Source organism: Plasmodium gonderi, assembly GCF_002157705.1.
Source record: "Plasmodium gonderi DNA, contig: Chr12, whole genome shotgun sequence".
Taxonomy (NCBI): domain Eukaryota; phylum Apicomplexa; class Aconoidasida; order Haemosporida; family Plasmodiidae; genus Plasmodium; species Plasmodium gonderi.
Genome location: NW_021628937.1, coordinates 619,946 through 635,330, shown reverse-complemented (window position 1 = coordinate 635,330; position 15,385 = coordinate 619,946). Strand labels below are relative to the sequence as shown.

The window sequence follows — 15,385 nt, the reverse complement described above, 5'->3', positions numbered from 1 at the left end:
GCTAAATACAGGAGAAAGGAACCGTTAAAGTTCACCCTTTCTAAAAACAACCCCATCTTGCTATCTCAACACCTCGTTGAGCATAATGATGGAACATCACGTGTGTCTGTGTAAGTGTAGACATCCGTTGAGGAATAATTTTTTTTTATTTAAAATGAGTTAAAGGCAGGGAAGTTACATATCAAAATACTCCAATACCGTTGTGTATACATAAACTTGAATATATGTCAGACATATGATGAGGCTCCATATTACCCACAACAGAACTCAATAAATAATAATGAAATTGGAAAGCTCATTTTTAGTAATATCTGTCCCTCGAAAATGCTATTTAAATAAAAACAATATCGATACTAAAAAAAATTTTGTCCACATCAGTATGTGAAAAAAACTGTCTGTTTTTGCCTAACTGAGAAAAAAAAAAAAAAAAAAAAAAAATTTATGCACCCCTTCTGTTGCACTGAAATGCAAAACACTTGTGAATTTGAACTTTTATAAAATTGTAATAAAATTACAAAAGTTAAATAGTGAATAAGAAACTTATGAAAATCACCCGTTTAGAGATAGTACGGATATGAGTTAAGACCAACTGCATGGATAAACAGGCTGATCATTTAAAATTTTTTGTCGAATTTGTTTTTGTTCTGTTTTTTTCTTTCATCAAAAATGTTTGAAGTTAGAACAAATTAGGGAAAGACGAAATTTGCACTTAAAAAAAAGGAGGAAAAATGTGTGAAAAATAATGCGCGAAGGGGGGGGGGGCCTACGTGGACATATATATTTACAGATATATTTTATGCATATATTTGTGCACATATTTATGTACATATTTGAGAACATATTTGTATATATATTTATTTATATAAATATGTAAATGCTGAACCAATGATTGACACGCATAAGCATCTTTTATGCGCGTTTTAAGGTCATATTTATGGTTCTACGATAGTATTGCTATATTTGCAAAAAAAAAAAAAAAAAAATGTAATATCGTAAAAAAAAAAAAAATTAGCCAAAAAATATTTTTATCCATATGAGACCTACTCATTTACTCCATTTGATATATCACTTTGCTGCTATTCCCCGTGGAAAGAAGTATGACACCCGAAGGTAATATCCTGCATTCGGCTTTCTGTAATAGGAAAGTTTCCGTTTTACACATGGTTCAAATCTTCCTTTTATTTTCTGCACACATACAAAATAAAAAAAGCTCATTTTGACATGGCTTCCAAATTTTTAACCTTCAACATGTGATATTTTAGCCTTCTCTGAGATTGCATATGTTTAATTGAGGTAATTTGCCTATTCATATTTTGCATAGAACGTGGATCGAACGAAAAAAAGATCCTAATTTGTAACTGTAGACATTTGACAAAATCTAGAAAATCGAGATATGAATTTAAGTAATCAATAGATCCATTTTTAATGGAGAGTTGAATAAATGGATAATAATTTTTATTGTTATTTTGTTTACGCTGGTATATATTATATATTGCCCCTCCCATTAAACCAAATAAATGTGCTGACCAAGCAATACTGAAATGATTTCTTTTAAGAAAGAGAAATACAAAATTTGTCAAAATGGATAAGTGACATAACTGTAGGGCCGTCATTTTTACATATGGAAGTGGAAATAACGAGACAAATACTTCATTCGGTTTAACTGTGGACAAAATATATACAAGACCCATAACAGCTCCTGATGCTCCTAGTAGTTGATTCCTTTTATGTAAAAAAATATACGGGAGTGTTGAAATGATGGACGATAAAAAACAAACTTTCATTATATCATTGTCCGTCATTTTTTTTTCTAAAACACTAGATTTATAATTAAAAAAAAAATAATAATTTTTTTTATTTTCTTTAATTTCTGGACTTAATAATGTATTACTTATGGTGTGGAATGCCCACATATTAAATAAAAAATGAGGAAGCGTTATATGGCTAATGCTAGCTGTAAACATTGTGTGGTAATATTTTCTCTTAACATTTTCATAAGAACAAATGAAGTTTCTGCACATAAAATAAAAAAATCTTTTATTTTCTACTATTTCGCTTAATCTCCAACTTAAAAACACTATTCCATTGACAAACAAAAACAAGTTACACCAATTGAAAACATCATTTTTGTAAATGTTACTTACAATTAAATCTTTCATATTTTTTTCTTCACCCCCGATACTGTTTCTCTGTGCGGTTCCTCCTTCGCCTATTCTTCTGTTATTATCACGATTTTGTCCATTACTACTCATACTATAGCCATATATTTGTTCTTTCTTCTCTGACTCTTTTCCATCATCTTTACTATTTTCTTGGTCCCATGCACTTCGCTTTACTCGATTTATTTTTATTTCATATGGATCATCATCATCACATACACTACAAATTTTTATTTCTTCTTTATTTCCTGAAAATTTGTCCTTTCTTTGGGATCCTTTCTGTACTTTTATTTCTTGGATTTCATTTCCCCCCATATGTTTATTACCATTCTCATGCTTTATATTTTCCTTGTCTTTCCCTTTCGAAGTTTCAAATATGTTCATCCAATTGATATAGTTCATGAGGGTTTTCCCCATACCTACTCCCCTGTCCTCAGCATGATCATGTTCGTTAGTCTGATAATTTTCAGCCTTTTCATTATTATTACGTCGATTGGCATTGTTGGCACTGTGTCTGTCGCTCAAAACATATACGTGGTAAATATAATCACACGTAAAAAAGTACAAGGAACTAAAAACGAATAACTTTAGTTTTTCTTTAAATTGTAATGCTTTTCCTTTTTTTATTCTATCTTTCCTTTTAAGAGCATTTGTCTGTGTTTTTTTATTTTTCGTGAATTCATGAAATTGTCTGCTTGTTTTTACACGTAAAATGTTATATTTTTTATAATATCTTACTCTGAAGCATCTTCCAACATTGAACATTTTCTATACTGTGCACCTTTCAGTAAAAATATATTATCATTTATATGAAAATCTGGCAAGTGCATTTTGTGGCCCTAAAGCTGAACACAAGCATATAAATCATGGCATTGTCGAAAGTAAAAAAGAAAAAAAAAAAAAAAAAAAAAACCGACACAGAAACAGGAGCAGAAAAAGAAGCAGATGTAGAAGATGTAAAAATATGAAGTCAATACAAGACGTAGAAATTTAAATTACATTCAACTGTGTTTCAACTTAAACAGAAAAGTATTTCCAAACATAGCCTACCATGCACTATATAAATTTTAAACATGCATGGGAGAGAGGAATGACAGGAAGAAAAAAAAATAATGATGGAAACGTATATAAGTAAGGTTGATAAAGAGAAAGGAAAGAATTGTGCGGTCAGATAAATGTGCGTGCGGAAAAACAAAAAAAAAAAAAAAAAAAAAAAGGCAAGCAATAAAGGAAGCATATAAAGAACAACGTTTTAGCGAGCTCCACAATGCACATGATCCTATATCATATAAATATCCCCGTGCAAGAAAAAAAAAAAAAAAATTAAAAACACGTATTGTAAAAGAATATCCCAAATGTGCACCCTTAAACGATGTACCATATATAGGGACAACAGGTGGATGAAGCCATTCTTATTTATATATGTACAGTTTCTTCAACTGACGAAAAAGCCTTTATAGGATGAAGAGTACATAAGTACCCACATGAAATGTACCGATAGGGACAAGTGGTATTGTCATGAATTTTGATGTTTTAACAAGTTGATACCTTTAAGGATGTCATGTCCTTTTGTACATATTATCAATCAAAAACTACGAGTGCAGGAGGAAGGGGTGGGGGGGGGAAAAAAAAAAAGTAATAAATTTATCTTGTACCATATTATTTCCTCTTTAACGTAAAAAATCATCCCATTTTATTGGATCCTTTTTTTTTTTTTTTTTTTTTTTTTTCCCCTTTTTTATGGGAAAAATTGAAAGGAGAAATAGTTGTTTATATCCTTCCCCTTTGTTTTAGCCAAAAAAGTGAACCATATGTGTTGAAACAATTTGTTTTCTTTCTATTTATTTATATTTATTCACATGAAAAAATTAGTCACACAATGAGTGATACATTTTCATCCCCCCCCCCCACCAAGTGTTCATGGAACACATAGTGTAATTTATATTCAAAAAGTATCATCCATGTGACAGAACTAGTGCTAGTTCATATTGGAATACAACATAATTCATGTTTAGGGAATTGTATATCTGTTAATTTATCGTTGCTTTAAGGAAATATCCGGTCATTCTTGTATTTTCTGTTGATTTCTCCTTATGCATAAAACCGTACATGTATGTACACACAAATTAAAATGTCAGAAGTTATGTTCGTTATGGTAATAAAAAAAAAAAAAAAAAATAATACTAATAATAAAATAAAATACATAAAGGGTATGCTGCAAAATTATCGAGCATAAAATGTACTGTTTAAATAAAAAAAACTTTCCATAAATAAAAGGCTGTTCTTTTTCGTCCCACTTGAATATTCTTGCGATTCTCATGAGTTCAAGAAGTGATGATAACATTAATCCTGCTTCTTCAGATTATTTTTCTGTGGTTTTTTTTGGAAGGAAAAACGGAGGCATAAATGTGTGCGTGTGTATATACACGATCAATTATGTTAAACCGTATGCATAATGGAGAAATATGCATAATGAACTTTTTAAAAAAAAAAAAAGTAATAATATCACGAATGTATAATACAAACAATTGTATACATTTCTATCACAAATAGATAGATGTTCCTTTTTTTCATAAAAATGTATTACAAATCTACGAATGTTGCAGTGGACTTTATCCAAAGGGTAATAAAAAAGTAGAAAACCTGCAGCCACCTTTGTTGATACCTTAAAAATGCCTTTAAACTAGCCAAAATGTTAAAAAAAAAAAAAAAAAAAATGTTCAGGTAAATTTTGCTAAAAGGTGTTGTGTCTTATATAAAGGAAAAAAGAGAAAAAAAAAAAAAAAAACAGGCATGATTAAAAGAAAGCCATTGTTAAGAAAAGAGTAAAAAAAGATAAACTACAATGAATTCTGCACATAAAAGCAAAAATATATGATGTTTAAAATTTCTTATTCATTATTACGTAGTAGAAGGTATATTTTCCAAATAGGAAATTTCTGATAAAGCCATATTTTACATTTGGATGAAATTCTTTAGGTAGCTCAAAAGTAACATTCCTTAGTTCACACGTCTCGTATGGTACACTAACTTTGTTATTCATTTTGTCCTTGTATTTTATTCGTATATAAAATGTATACAAAAAGAGAAGTTTAAGTAAACATGGAAAACAATTCTTTTTCCTTTTTCCTAAGGGCAAGTAATGAAAAAGAAAAAAAAGTCCTTTATAAATTTGTTAAAGAAATTATCACAAAATAAATGGTATATTATCACTTCATTGACATTTATTCTTACACATTGCAGAAAATATAAGCAATTTTATGTATTGATATGTTATTAACGCACATTTATTGCTTGCAAGTATTCCCTTTTGCTATTAATAAATCATTCATAGTGAAGGAATGAGAAGAGGAAATATTACATATTAAGGTACTGTACTTTTTAATGTGTAATCAGGAATGCAAATTTAATCATGAAAAAAGAAAAACATAATTATGTGAGGCAATAAATTTAAGAATAAAAAAAAAAAAGTTGCGAAATGTGAAAAAAACGAAAAATATGAAAAATATGAAAAATGTGAAAAATGTGAAAAATGTGAAAAATGTGAAGAAAATGAAAAATGTGAAAAAAAAAAAAAAAAATTCAAAAATTAAGTGGAAATTAGCAAAATGAATTGAACTATGTAAAAGTGATAATTTAAAATGGAATACTTACAAGTATATACTGCAATTATTGTTTTATTCGAAAACATTAAGATTTAAAATATTTCATATGTTTTAAATGATAATAATTCGGTAGGTGTGTATTTGAAGGGGCGTATAAGAAAAAAAAAAAAAAAAAAAAAAAAAAAAAAAAGGCACATATATTTTATATTATCTAAATAATAATCAGATAAATAATGGCATAAGGGGAAAATAAAATTAAAAACATTGGAATTATTTAAAAGGTATATATACGTTAAAATGATGGCGCAAACACGGGTGCATACATGCATACATACATGAAAGCTCATACGTTTTGCATGTGCATATAAAACTAAAATTAAAAGATCACGGATAAGGTATTTATCAATGATAATGTTTGAATTTCTTCACATTCCTGCCACATAAGCACAGGAAAGGGGTTCCCATGCAAATCAGATCCATATGATCCAGCATGCCTATGCATTAAGGTTTGACATAGACGTGTTCATCTGTCCTCCCATCTATCAACCTACCAACCGATCAGTCTACCAGCCGATAAATCCATAAGCTCTGTTGTTTTGTTGGATACCCTCAAATGTGTAACTATTTCACTGTGCATTTTCCACTTTCCTAAATCCCTTAAACACTTCACTATTCGTGGGTGTGTCCAATTCACTAATATCTTTTATGTTATTATTCCATTTTATGGAAGCCTTATTATGATGATTCACTGTTTTATTGAGTGTATTTACAGAAGATGGTTTGGATTGCTCAACCAGGATGGTATTTACCTTTTTCGGTTTCTTCTTCGTTTTTTCATATGTGTCAACTTGTTCTTCCTCTGTTACTGTAACGTCGGATAAATCTTGATGAAAACGAATTTTTCTTTTTTTCTTAATTACTATTCTTTTTCCTTCGTTTGTTTTTATTTCTTTTGTGTACATAACGTTGTCTATTTTTTCTAAAACTGCGAGATTGAAATGGTGAAGTGGAAAAATTGTCATTTTTGAACAGTATGATTTAAGAAAAAAAAAGTTGGGCATATAAAAATCCACACATTGATGAAGAGATATATTTTACTTTTTCTCCTCTGTTGGTCCTCTAAATTTCTAATGTCTTCTCCTCTCTTGAAGATATTTTCCTTGTAGGAGCTACCAATAATATTATTATTTCTTTTTGACAATTTTACATTCTCAAGTTCAGTAAAAGGTTCGTACAAGGTATTTTTGATACGTTTTTTCAAGCTAGCATTACTGCTAGTACTACTATCTGATTCGAAATCACTCAACTTGACATGTCCTAAGGTACTGTTAAATAAAAGTTTTTTTCTTCTTAGTAATTCTTTTTCTTTTGCTAGTTCCAGTTTTTCTCTGTTTGTTAATTCATTATTAAATTCCTTTCCCTGATAAGTAAATTTCTTTATAAATATGTCTTCTTCCAATTTTTCCATTTCTTGTTTGTGTTTAAGCTTAACAATTTCATTATCGCTGTTGTATTCTTCATTATTTATGAATTCGTTAAGTCTAAGGAAGGGAGGAAGAAAGATGATGAAATTGGGCAACGTGAGGCATAAAATGGGGTGTGAAATGGAAGTGCCAAGTTGGATAAAATTCTTTTTCCTTCTTAAAGGGAGCTTCTTCGTGAAGCACTGGATTATTCATTTGTTTTCACTACAAAAAGTGGCACCCCTTTCTTGGTACCATTTTCCCCTTTTTGTTTTTCCAACTTATGGTGTGATAATGTATGTGAATGCAGTTGACATGGTACCAATTCATGGGTACGATACAAATGCATAAGCAATCGCCCGTATGCATATAAACACCTACTCTTCGCTGTTGTATTGTTCGTCATCCTCGGACTCCTCCGTTTGATTATTTTGTTTCAACATTTGTGCTCTTCTCCTTTCTTCCAAATCTTCTATATTTTCGTCATCGCTTTCCTCTGCTTCTAACTCAAACATGTGTTGCATTTTTTCATGCCGAAGGCTTTAAGAAAAAAAAAGGGGAATAATACAATTTTTTTGTAGACCCTAACATATATGTATATGTACCAATATGCACAATGTGTACATATCAGTATGCAACTACTTATAGGTGAATATAGTTTGTGCTCAAGTATTTTATGGGGCCATAATCCATAAAACATGTGTGTTATTGGGATCCATATAGAATATGCAAAAAAGAAAAAAAAAAAAAAAAAAAAAAAATTATATATGTAAATAATAATAATGTTGCATTTTCTGGAGTGTACCTTTTCCTTTCTTTGGCAATAGATTCTTTTATGTCCTTATATTCTGAATTCTTTACATTATCTGCATTTCCTTTTTTGTCTTCAACTACCTTTTCATTTTTTTCTTCATCTGCATTTTGATTTCCACTTATCTCTGTTTTCTTGTAATGATCGTTTATATTGTCATTTTCCTTCTTCATCTCTTCTTCTTCATCCAAATTCTCATTTTTTTTTCGTATGTTTTTTATAATTTTGCTTTCCTCGTGATACATCCTATTCTCTTTTTCATTCATATCATCATTTTCAAATTCATTAATAAGACTAGTGGTGCTAGTGCAATTTTCACGGTTGATATTTTGCTCCTTCTGTTCATTAGAAAAATTTATTTCATTATCTGTTCCATTTTTTTGATTATCATTGGATTTTATCTTTGTTTTTTGATCTGCATATATGTCATTGATCGCTTCATCGTCTAAAACTCTTTTTTTTTTTATTTTTATTTTTATATATTCTGTTTCTTCATTTTCATTGGCTACTACAGTGGAATCATTTGTTTGTTCTTCCTGCTGATTTATAATTGGAACATTGTTTGATTCCCCCAAGGTTTGCTTATCTTTGTCTTGCTCTTCTCTTTCCTCTTTCTTGGTTACATTCATATATTTACTAATTTTTTCTTTACTCACAAAGGATGTCAACTTTAGCTGTTTGGAGTCCTTAGTGGGGAAAATTTTTTTTATTTTTTTTGTTAAAAATTCACTTTTACTTTTGCTATCACGTTTTTTAATTTCACTAGTTGACGCAACATTCTTCTGGTCTCGTTTGCTAGGGGAGTGGGAGTTTGACCATACAGACCCCACCCCGTCCTGTTGAACAGTCTCAGATTTGGCACTCTCAGGTTTGGCACTCTCAGGTTTGGCACTCTCAGGTTTAGCAATCTCAGGTTTGACAATCTCAGGTTTGACAATCTCAGGTTTGGTCAAGGAGAACTGGTTGTACTCGAAGCCTCCCCCCCCAAAGTCATCATCGTCATCATTATCATCTAACAAATTGGACATGTTGAAAATGTCAAAATTGTTCAGTTTATTTTGCTCATTCCATAAGTGTTCATATGATTCTAATAGCCAAGGTTGTGTGTGTAAAGTAAAATTAATTGGGAGATTTTCGTTATTTTTAACTATTTTAACAAGTCCATAATTTTCTGCATAAATTCTTCTTTTATTGTACTCTAATTTTTTTGTAATGCTTGGAAATTGCAAAAAATAATTAATTAAAATATTTTTTTCATCTATGTTATTTGGTGGTTTAATATATACCAACTGATTAATATTGGACTTGTAGAATTCATGCATATTGGGATTTGAATATTTTGGACCTTCTCCAAAATATTGAGCTGCGGATTCGAGTAGCGAATACACATTATAAACCTTTTTGTCATCTTTTTCTTTTTTTTTTTTTTTCATTTCTTCTAATGCTTTCTTTTTTTTCCCTTCATCTTCTAACGATTTTTTCTGTGACATATCGTTATCACCTGTGTATTTATCATTTTTCCTTTTTTCAGAATCCTCTTCTTCTGCTTCTGCTGCTGCGACTCTTCCTCCTCCTGCAGCGGATTCTGTTGTTGCTGTTACTTCTCTTTCTTCTTCTTTTTCTTCTTCTTTTTCTTCTTCTTCTTCCTCATTTGCTTCATTTTTTTTTTTGACCATGTGTGCATCTACCTCACATTTGTGCACACTGTTATCGTGATTTTTATTTTCTGAATCTGTTTTTTTTGATTTTTTTAATAATTTTAATTTCTCCCATGGATTTTTAATATTGCCTTTTCTTTGTTCGTTTATTTTTTTATTTATATGTGAAAACATGGGATGCAAATTAAATCCTCTAATGTCTGGTGTGACGTCGATAGGTGGTGTATATACGTTTGGCGATTGTTCTTGAATATAATTCATCGAGATGCACAAATTTAGGTAAAAAAACATTTCTCTCCTTTTTATTGGTTCCAAAATGTTCATTTCTTTTATTTTTTCATTATTCTCTGTGATGGATGACATATCATAAATATTCTTCCTAATATATGAGATGTACAGCTTAATCAGTTTAACTTGTTCCGTGCATAATGCCGCTAAATAGTCTACTATTATTGTATCCTTCTTTTTGTTGAATATGTCCTCCAGACCGTTTATATTTTTTCCAGCTGTCCTAGAAGTATCTGGAGTGTAGCTAGCTACATTTGAGCCATCGATAGTTGGATTATGGGAAACATTAGATATATTCTCGTTAGCGTCAATTATATTGGAGGCAGTGATTGGTATACTTGCGGAATTATGAGCTACGTTCTTCGGACTGTCAGTTGCATTTTGAGAATTGTCAGGTACATTTTTAGAACTGTCAGGTACATTTTGAGAAATGTCAGGTACATTTTTAGAACTGTCAGGTACATTTTTAGAACTGTCAGGTACATTTTTAGAACTGTCAGGTATATTTTTAGAACTGTCAGCTACATTTTGAGAACTGTTAGGTATGTTCTTGGAATCGTTAATTAAAGGTTCGTTAGCGCTAGCCACATTTGGAGGCGAGGTATTCAAGTTGTCCTCCATTTCCTTTGGACTCATCTTGCTGAGCGTGGTGAAACAATTCATTATGCTTCTACGTCTGTTTTTCGTCAATCTGTCGAACCAAAAAATTTCCAAATTTTTTAAATCATCCCTACTTGTAGAATCGATGATTATATTTTGTTGATTTAAAAATAGTTCAGTTTTGTTTTGAGGGATGATTACTTTTAAACTTTCGAAAATAAATTCCTCAATATTGTATTCCTTCTTATGAAAAGATATACAAATTAGTTTTAGCTTCAATTTCTCTTCATTTGGATTTACATCCAGCATCAGTTTAGAATTTTTCATTTTTTTTTTTTTTCTTTCTTTCAAATAAGTCATATTATCTTCGTCTTTATCTAACTTAAATTTGTTACGCTCTGATTCGTTCAGTTTTGGGATATCTTCTTTTGTCTTTTTTTTTTTTTTTTTTATGTGCTTATTCCTCTTTTCCTCTTCGTCGCTCAAGTCTTGGGAAAATTTATCCTCCTCTTCCTCTTCGGTTCCCAAAGGACCATCTCCATGGTACACCTCCTCGTAATTCTTTTCATCATCTTCACTATTATCAGGATTATGATAAATGTCATCCCTGTCATGGGAACTCTCATCATCATTGATCTTTTTCTTCTCCTTTCTTTTTCTTTCTACACTCTGTTCAACAGTGTCTCGATCGGATGCTGTATCATGAACTGGTTCTCTTCTCTCCACAGGAATTTCATGACCATCATTGTATGGGTCACTTTTTCCTTTATGTTTTTCCTCCTTCTGTTTTTTTTCATGTGCATAATTTTTTATAATAAAATCTTTTTTGCTAAGTTTACGAACTTGCTTTTCATTGTGTATCTCTTGCTGTGAAATTTGCTCCAAATTATGCTGTACACTTTCCTCCGTTTCAGTTTCGTCCTCAATGGATTTTTCCAATCTTCGCAACTTTTTTTTTTTTTTTTTTAAAACATTTTCTTTTTGGATATTACTAGTATCTTGTTCTTGTTCATTATCACCCCTTAATTTAGTAGGTTCTCCATTTATTTCGTCATTACTTTCTCTGATATCAGTTTTATTCTCTGCATTTTCTGACATTTCTTTTTCCGTCACTGCAACCTTTGCTCCCTCCTCATTAGTACTAGTTGCTTTACCAGCTTCAGCATCAATATTTCCCCCACAGTGAATCTGCTCCGTTGTGTTTGTAGACACTAAATTTTCCGATTCTTCTGGTACTTTTATTCCGTTTTCATGTTCCTTCTCATCCTTTTTGTCGCTTTCTTCGTCGTCAGAAAAAATATTTTTTTTTTTTTTTTTTTTATTTAAAATGTTTATATTCATTTCAAACTCTAATGTACCAAATGTCTTTACACATAAAAAAAAAAAAAAATAGCCTTTTTAGTTCCTAGAAAGGTAGCATGAAATATCTTAGCACATCTTTAAAAGAACAAAAAAATATATTTACATTTTTTCTAATATAAGAATGACTCCGCATGTGCATACGCGAGCTGTGTGGTGTGGGTACACGGGAAACTTTGCTATAATTTGTGTGAAAATCGTTTTGGATTTTTATTTTTTTTTTATTTTTAAACTAGGAATTGTGGAAATATATATTCTTTTTAATTAACATTTATAAGTATGTGAGGAGAAAAAGTGTCTATTTTCTCCCTCGGACAATTTCAAAATTGGGATTTAAGCATCGCATACGTATGCTTTCCCTTGTATTTTTACATACGTTTTATATACCTTTTTAATTACGTTTTCCCTATGTGTGTTTAGGCGTGGCTACTTTTACACACTAATACTTCGACACAAAAATATGTGCGTAATGTGTAAGAAGCCATGTTTGTATTACTTTTATGTCCAAAGTGAGACATACATACTTCATTCTATTCTATATCCTTTACATTATAGAAAATCAGCAGAAAAAAAAGAAAAAAAAAAAAAAAAATATTGCATTAAAATTCAATGGAAATTGCAATAAAAAGAACTCATGTTAATTTCAATAAAAAATGTGTATGAAATAAATTATTTGATATTTTTTACGATAGCATTTTGGAGATGTTTAAAAGTATGCAGGGGGATGTTAAAAATGGTACTTACATAATATTATGTAAGGAAAATTTTGGGCCGTTAATTTTTAGAAAAGAAGAGCTTGAAAGTGATTTCTTCATTTTTGTTACACTGGACTTTTACTCTCCTTATTTTTATTTTATTTTATTTTTTTTTTCCTTTGCTTGGCTGCTTTCTCGTTTTTTTTTTTTTTTTTTTTTTTTTTTTTTTTTCCCCAGGAGTGCACAAACTAAAATGTTATTGCAATGACGTATTTTCATTGAGAGTGCCCGAAAAATGGTTATGGGGTGAAATAAATTAAAAATGGGAAAATTACTTTGTGTATGCTTATGGAGGTTATAAAATGTGCTTTTTTTTTCTTTCGTGTTTTTTACACGTTGTGATTGTTAATTCTAGGTAATGCTTTCAAGTTCTCTTTTTCTCTTCTTCGTGGAAAGAACTGTTCCTTTGCATAAATTTTTATCCTCTGAATGAACTTAAAATAATTCAGACTTGTTTCCTTGTTTGCACTAGTTGACAATTTAAGCGTGTAATTGATAATGTAGTACAAATGAATACATAATTATATCTTCTCAGTACATTACACACATGAACTCATTCCTCAGTTCTGATATCCCAAAATGGACTTATAAATATGTGGATGAAGGTGAATAATGAAATTAAACATTTCTGTGGTAATTTTATTTTTTTATTATTATTTATTTATTTATTTATTATTTTTTTTTTTTTTTTTTACCCCCCACTTGCTTTCATTTTTGAAATGAAAAATATCCCCATTTCCTTAATTGACCGAACAAGGGTTAAAAAAAAAAAATTAAAATAACCTACGCCATCTTCCTATGTTTAATTTAAAAATAAGAAAAGAGCCCCTTTGAAATTTAACACTTAGGTCCCAACTCAAAGTTTTTCAATTTATTTTTCTCCAGTATTTTTTTTTTTTTAGTAACATACTCGAGCCACATGCTTTAATTGGTCTCTTTCCCATATCAGATGAATTTTCACAAAAGTGGTCATACGTAAAAGGCTTGACAAGGCGTTCATACAAAACTTGGACCCAATCCAAAATCCTTCGAAGGGCAATAATTATATATATATGTATATACACCTTTTAATGGAACATCATTACACAGCTTTTCATAGTGTATAGAGTGCAATTCTTCCATAAATAAATATGATGGTGTGGTATAAAAAAAAAAAATTATAAGAAAAGGCATAACCATATTAGGTAGAAAACAATCCCAACGCTTTGCTGTGCCATTCTGCTGTTCTCGTTTTTAAAATATCCATATGTTAAGAACAAGCTTGGAGCACGTCCATAATAGAAAATTTATACATTTGCAAAACGATGTACGTAGAAATGGTATGATAAGGACAAGTAATCTTCTTTTCATGAAATAGTTAAAAAATAAAAAAAAAAAATAATTTATCCGAATGAAGGTTCTGTGGAAATGCTTAATTACCTGTTGCATATTCCTATCGCGAAATAGAAATAGAAATTTCATAAAATGCAAAAATTTGAAAAATATTCACCTGTTTGACATGTATACAAGTTGGAACGATAATCGCGCATACAGTGGTAGTAGTGGTAATAGTAGTAGTAGTAGTGGTAGTAGTAGTAGTGGAATGAAGACATCTTGTGATCGAAAAAGGAAATTGAATAGGATACAAAAATATGCTATGATATTACCCCGCATGGGGAAATTTAATATGCACGAGTACAGGAACCGTATCACAAAACGACTATTCACAATTAAGCCTCATAACAAACCTGTTAAGAGTGACACCATAGAACCATCTATAAGTGTTAAGAAACACATGAGAACTAAATATAACTTAGGGAACGCTAATTATAGAATACAAAAAGAATTACACAACTTTTTAAAAAATCCACCCATTAATTGTACTATAGATGTGCATCCAAATAATATCAGAATTTGGATTGTTAAATATGTAGGTTTGGAAAATACTATATATGCTAATGAAGTATACAAACTTAAAATTATTTTTCCTGATGATTATCCATTAAAGCCACCCATTGTATATTTTTTACAAAAACCACCTAAGCATACGCATGTTTATTCTAATGGAGACATATGTTTAAGTTTACTTGGTGATGATTATAATCCTAGTTTGTCTATCTCTGGTTTAGTATTATCCATTATATCTATGTTATCATCAGCAAAAGAAAAAAAACTTCCCATTGATAACTATACACATGCAGATGCGAAGCCGGGAAGCAATCAAAACAATTTTCTTTATCACGATGACAAATGCTGATAGAGAAGAGGACATTGTTTCTGAGTACCCATACGAACAGTGACAGTGCAAACATGGTACATCTCGTACAGAATACCACAAATGACATCTATCCCAAAAATTACTCAACCCTCCGGTGATATCTTTTATGTACATGAGAAAACTTAAATTTTTTTTCCATCATATATTGACCTCTTTTATAAATTACTTTTTTTTTAAATATCAAAATGAGTTTGCTTTTTTTTTTTTTTTTTTTTTTTTTCTTCTTTTTGCACCCTTCCTAAAGGGTAATCTTTTCATTACGATAATTTTCTAAGTTAAAGATTTTGTATCCATGTGGATATACATAATGAATATACACGTACGCTGATGTTTGTTTGTAATATATGAGTCTTTTTTTTTTTTTTTTTTTTTTTTTTTAATATCACAAAATTAGCTGAGTTAATTTATTCTATCAGATCATAACAGACTT

The 15,385-nt window shown here is 30.2% G+C and overlaps 4 protein-coding genes across 4 annotated transcripts; 1 reads left to right on the top strand and 3 right to left on the bottom strand.

Moving 5' to 3' along the window:
* Positions 1-1,211: 1,211 nt before the first annotated feature.
* PGO_121150 (rhomboid protease ROM6) lies at positions 1,212-2,924 on the bottom strand (the record flags this gene model as incomplete). Its single annotated transcript, XM_028688911.1, has 1 exon — positions 1,212-2,924. One exon carries the CDS (start codon positions 2,922-2,924, stop codon positions 1,212-1,214), a length of 1,713 nt encoding a protein of 570 aa, XP_028544712.1.
* A 1,578-nt stretch (positions 2,925-4,502) lies between these two features.
* PGO_121140 (hypothetical protein) lies at positions 4,503-5,202 on the bottom strand (the record flags this gene model as incomplete). Its single annotated transcript, XM_028688910.1, has 3 exons — positions 4,503-4,529; positions 4,747-4,842; positions 5,065-5,202. 3 exons carry the CDS (start codon positions 5,200-5,202, stop codon positions 4,503-4,505), a joined length of 261 nt encoding a protein of 86 aa, XP_028544711.1.
* A 1,188-nt stretch (positions 5,203-6,390) lies between these two features.
* PGO_121130 (hypothetical protein, conserved) lies at positions 6,391-11,925 on the bottom strand (the record flags this gene model as incomplete). The annotated part of the gene is made up of 4 exons (XM_028688909.1): positions 6,391-6,749; positions 6,863-7,305; positions 7,609-7,767; positions 8,033-11,925. 4 exons carry the CDS (start codon positions 11,923-11,925, stop codon positions 6,391-6,393), a joined length of 4,854 nt encoding a protein of 1,617 aa, XP_028544710.1.
* A 2,163-nt stretch (positions 11,926-14,088) lies between these two features.
* PGO_121120 (ubiquitin-conjugating enzyme E2) lies at positions 14,089-14,934 on the top strand (the record flags this gene model as incomplete). The annotated part of the gene is made up of 1 exon (XM_028688908.1): positions 14,089-14,934. One exon carries the CDS (start codon positions 14,089-14,091, stop codon positions 14,932-14,934), a length of 846 nt encoding a protein of 281 aa, XP_028544709.1.
* Between the last annotated feature and the right edge of the window lie 451 nt (positions 14,935-15,385).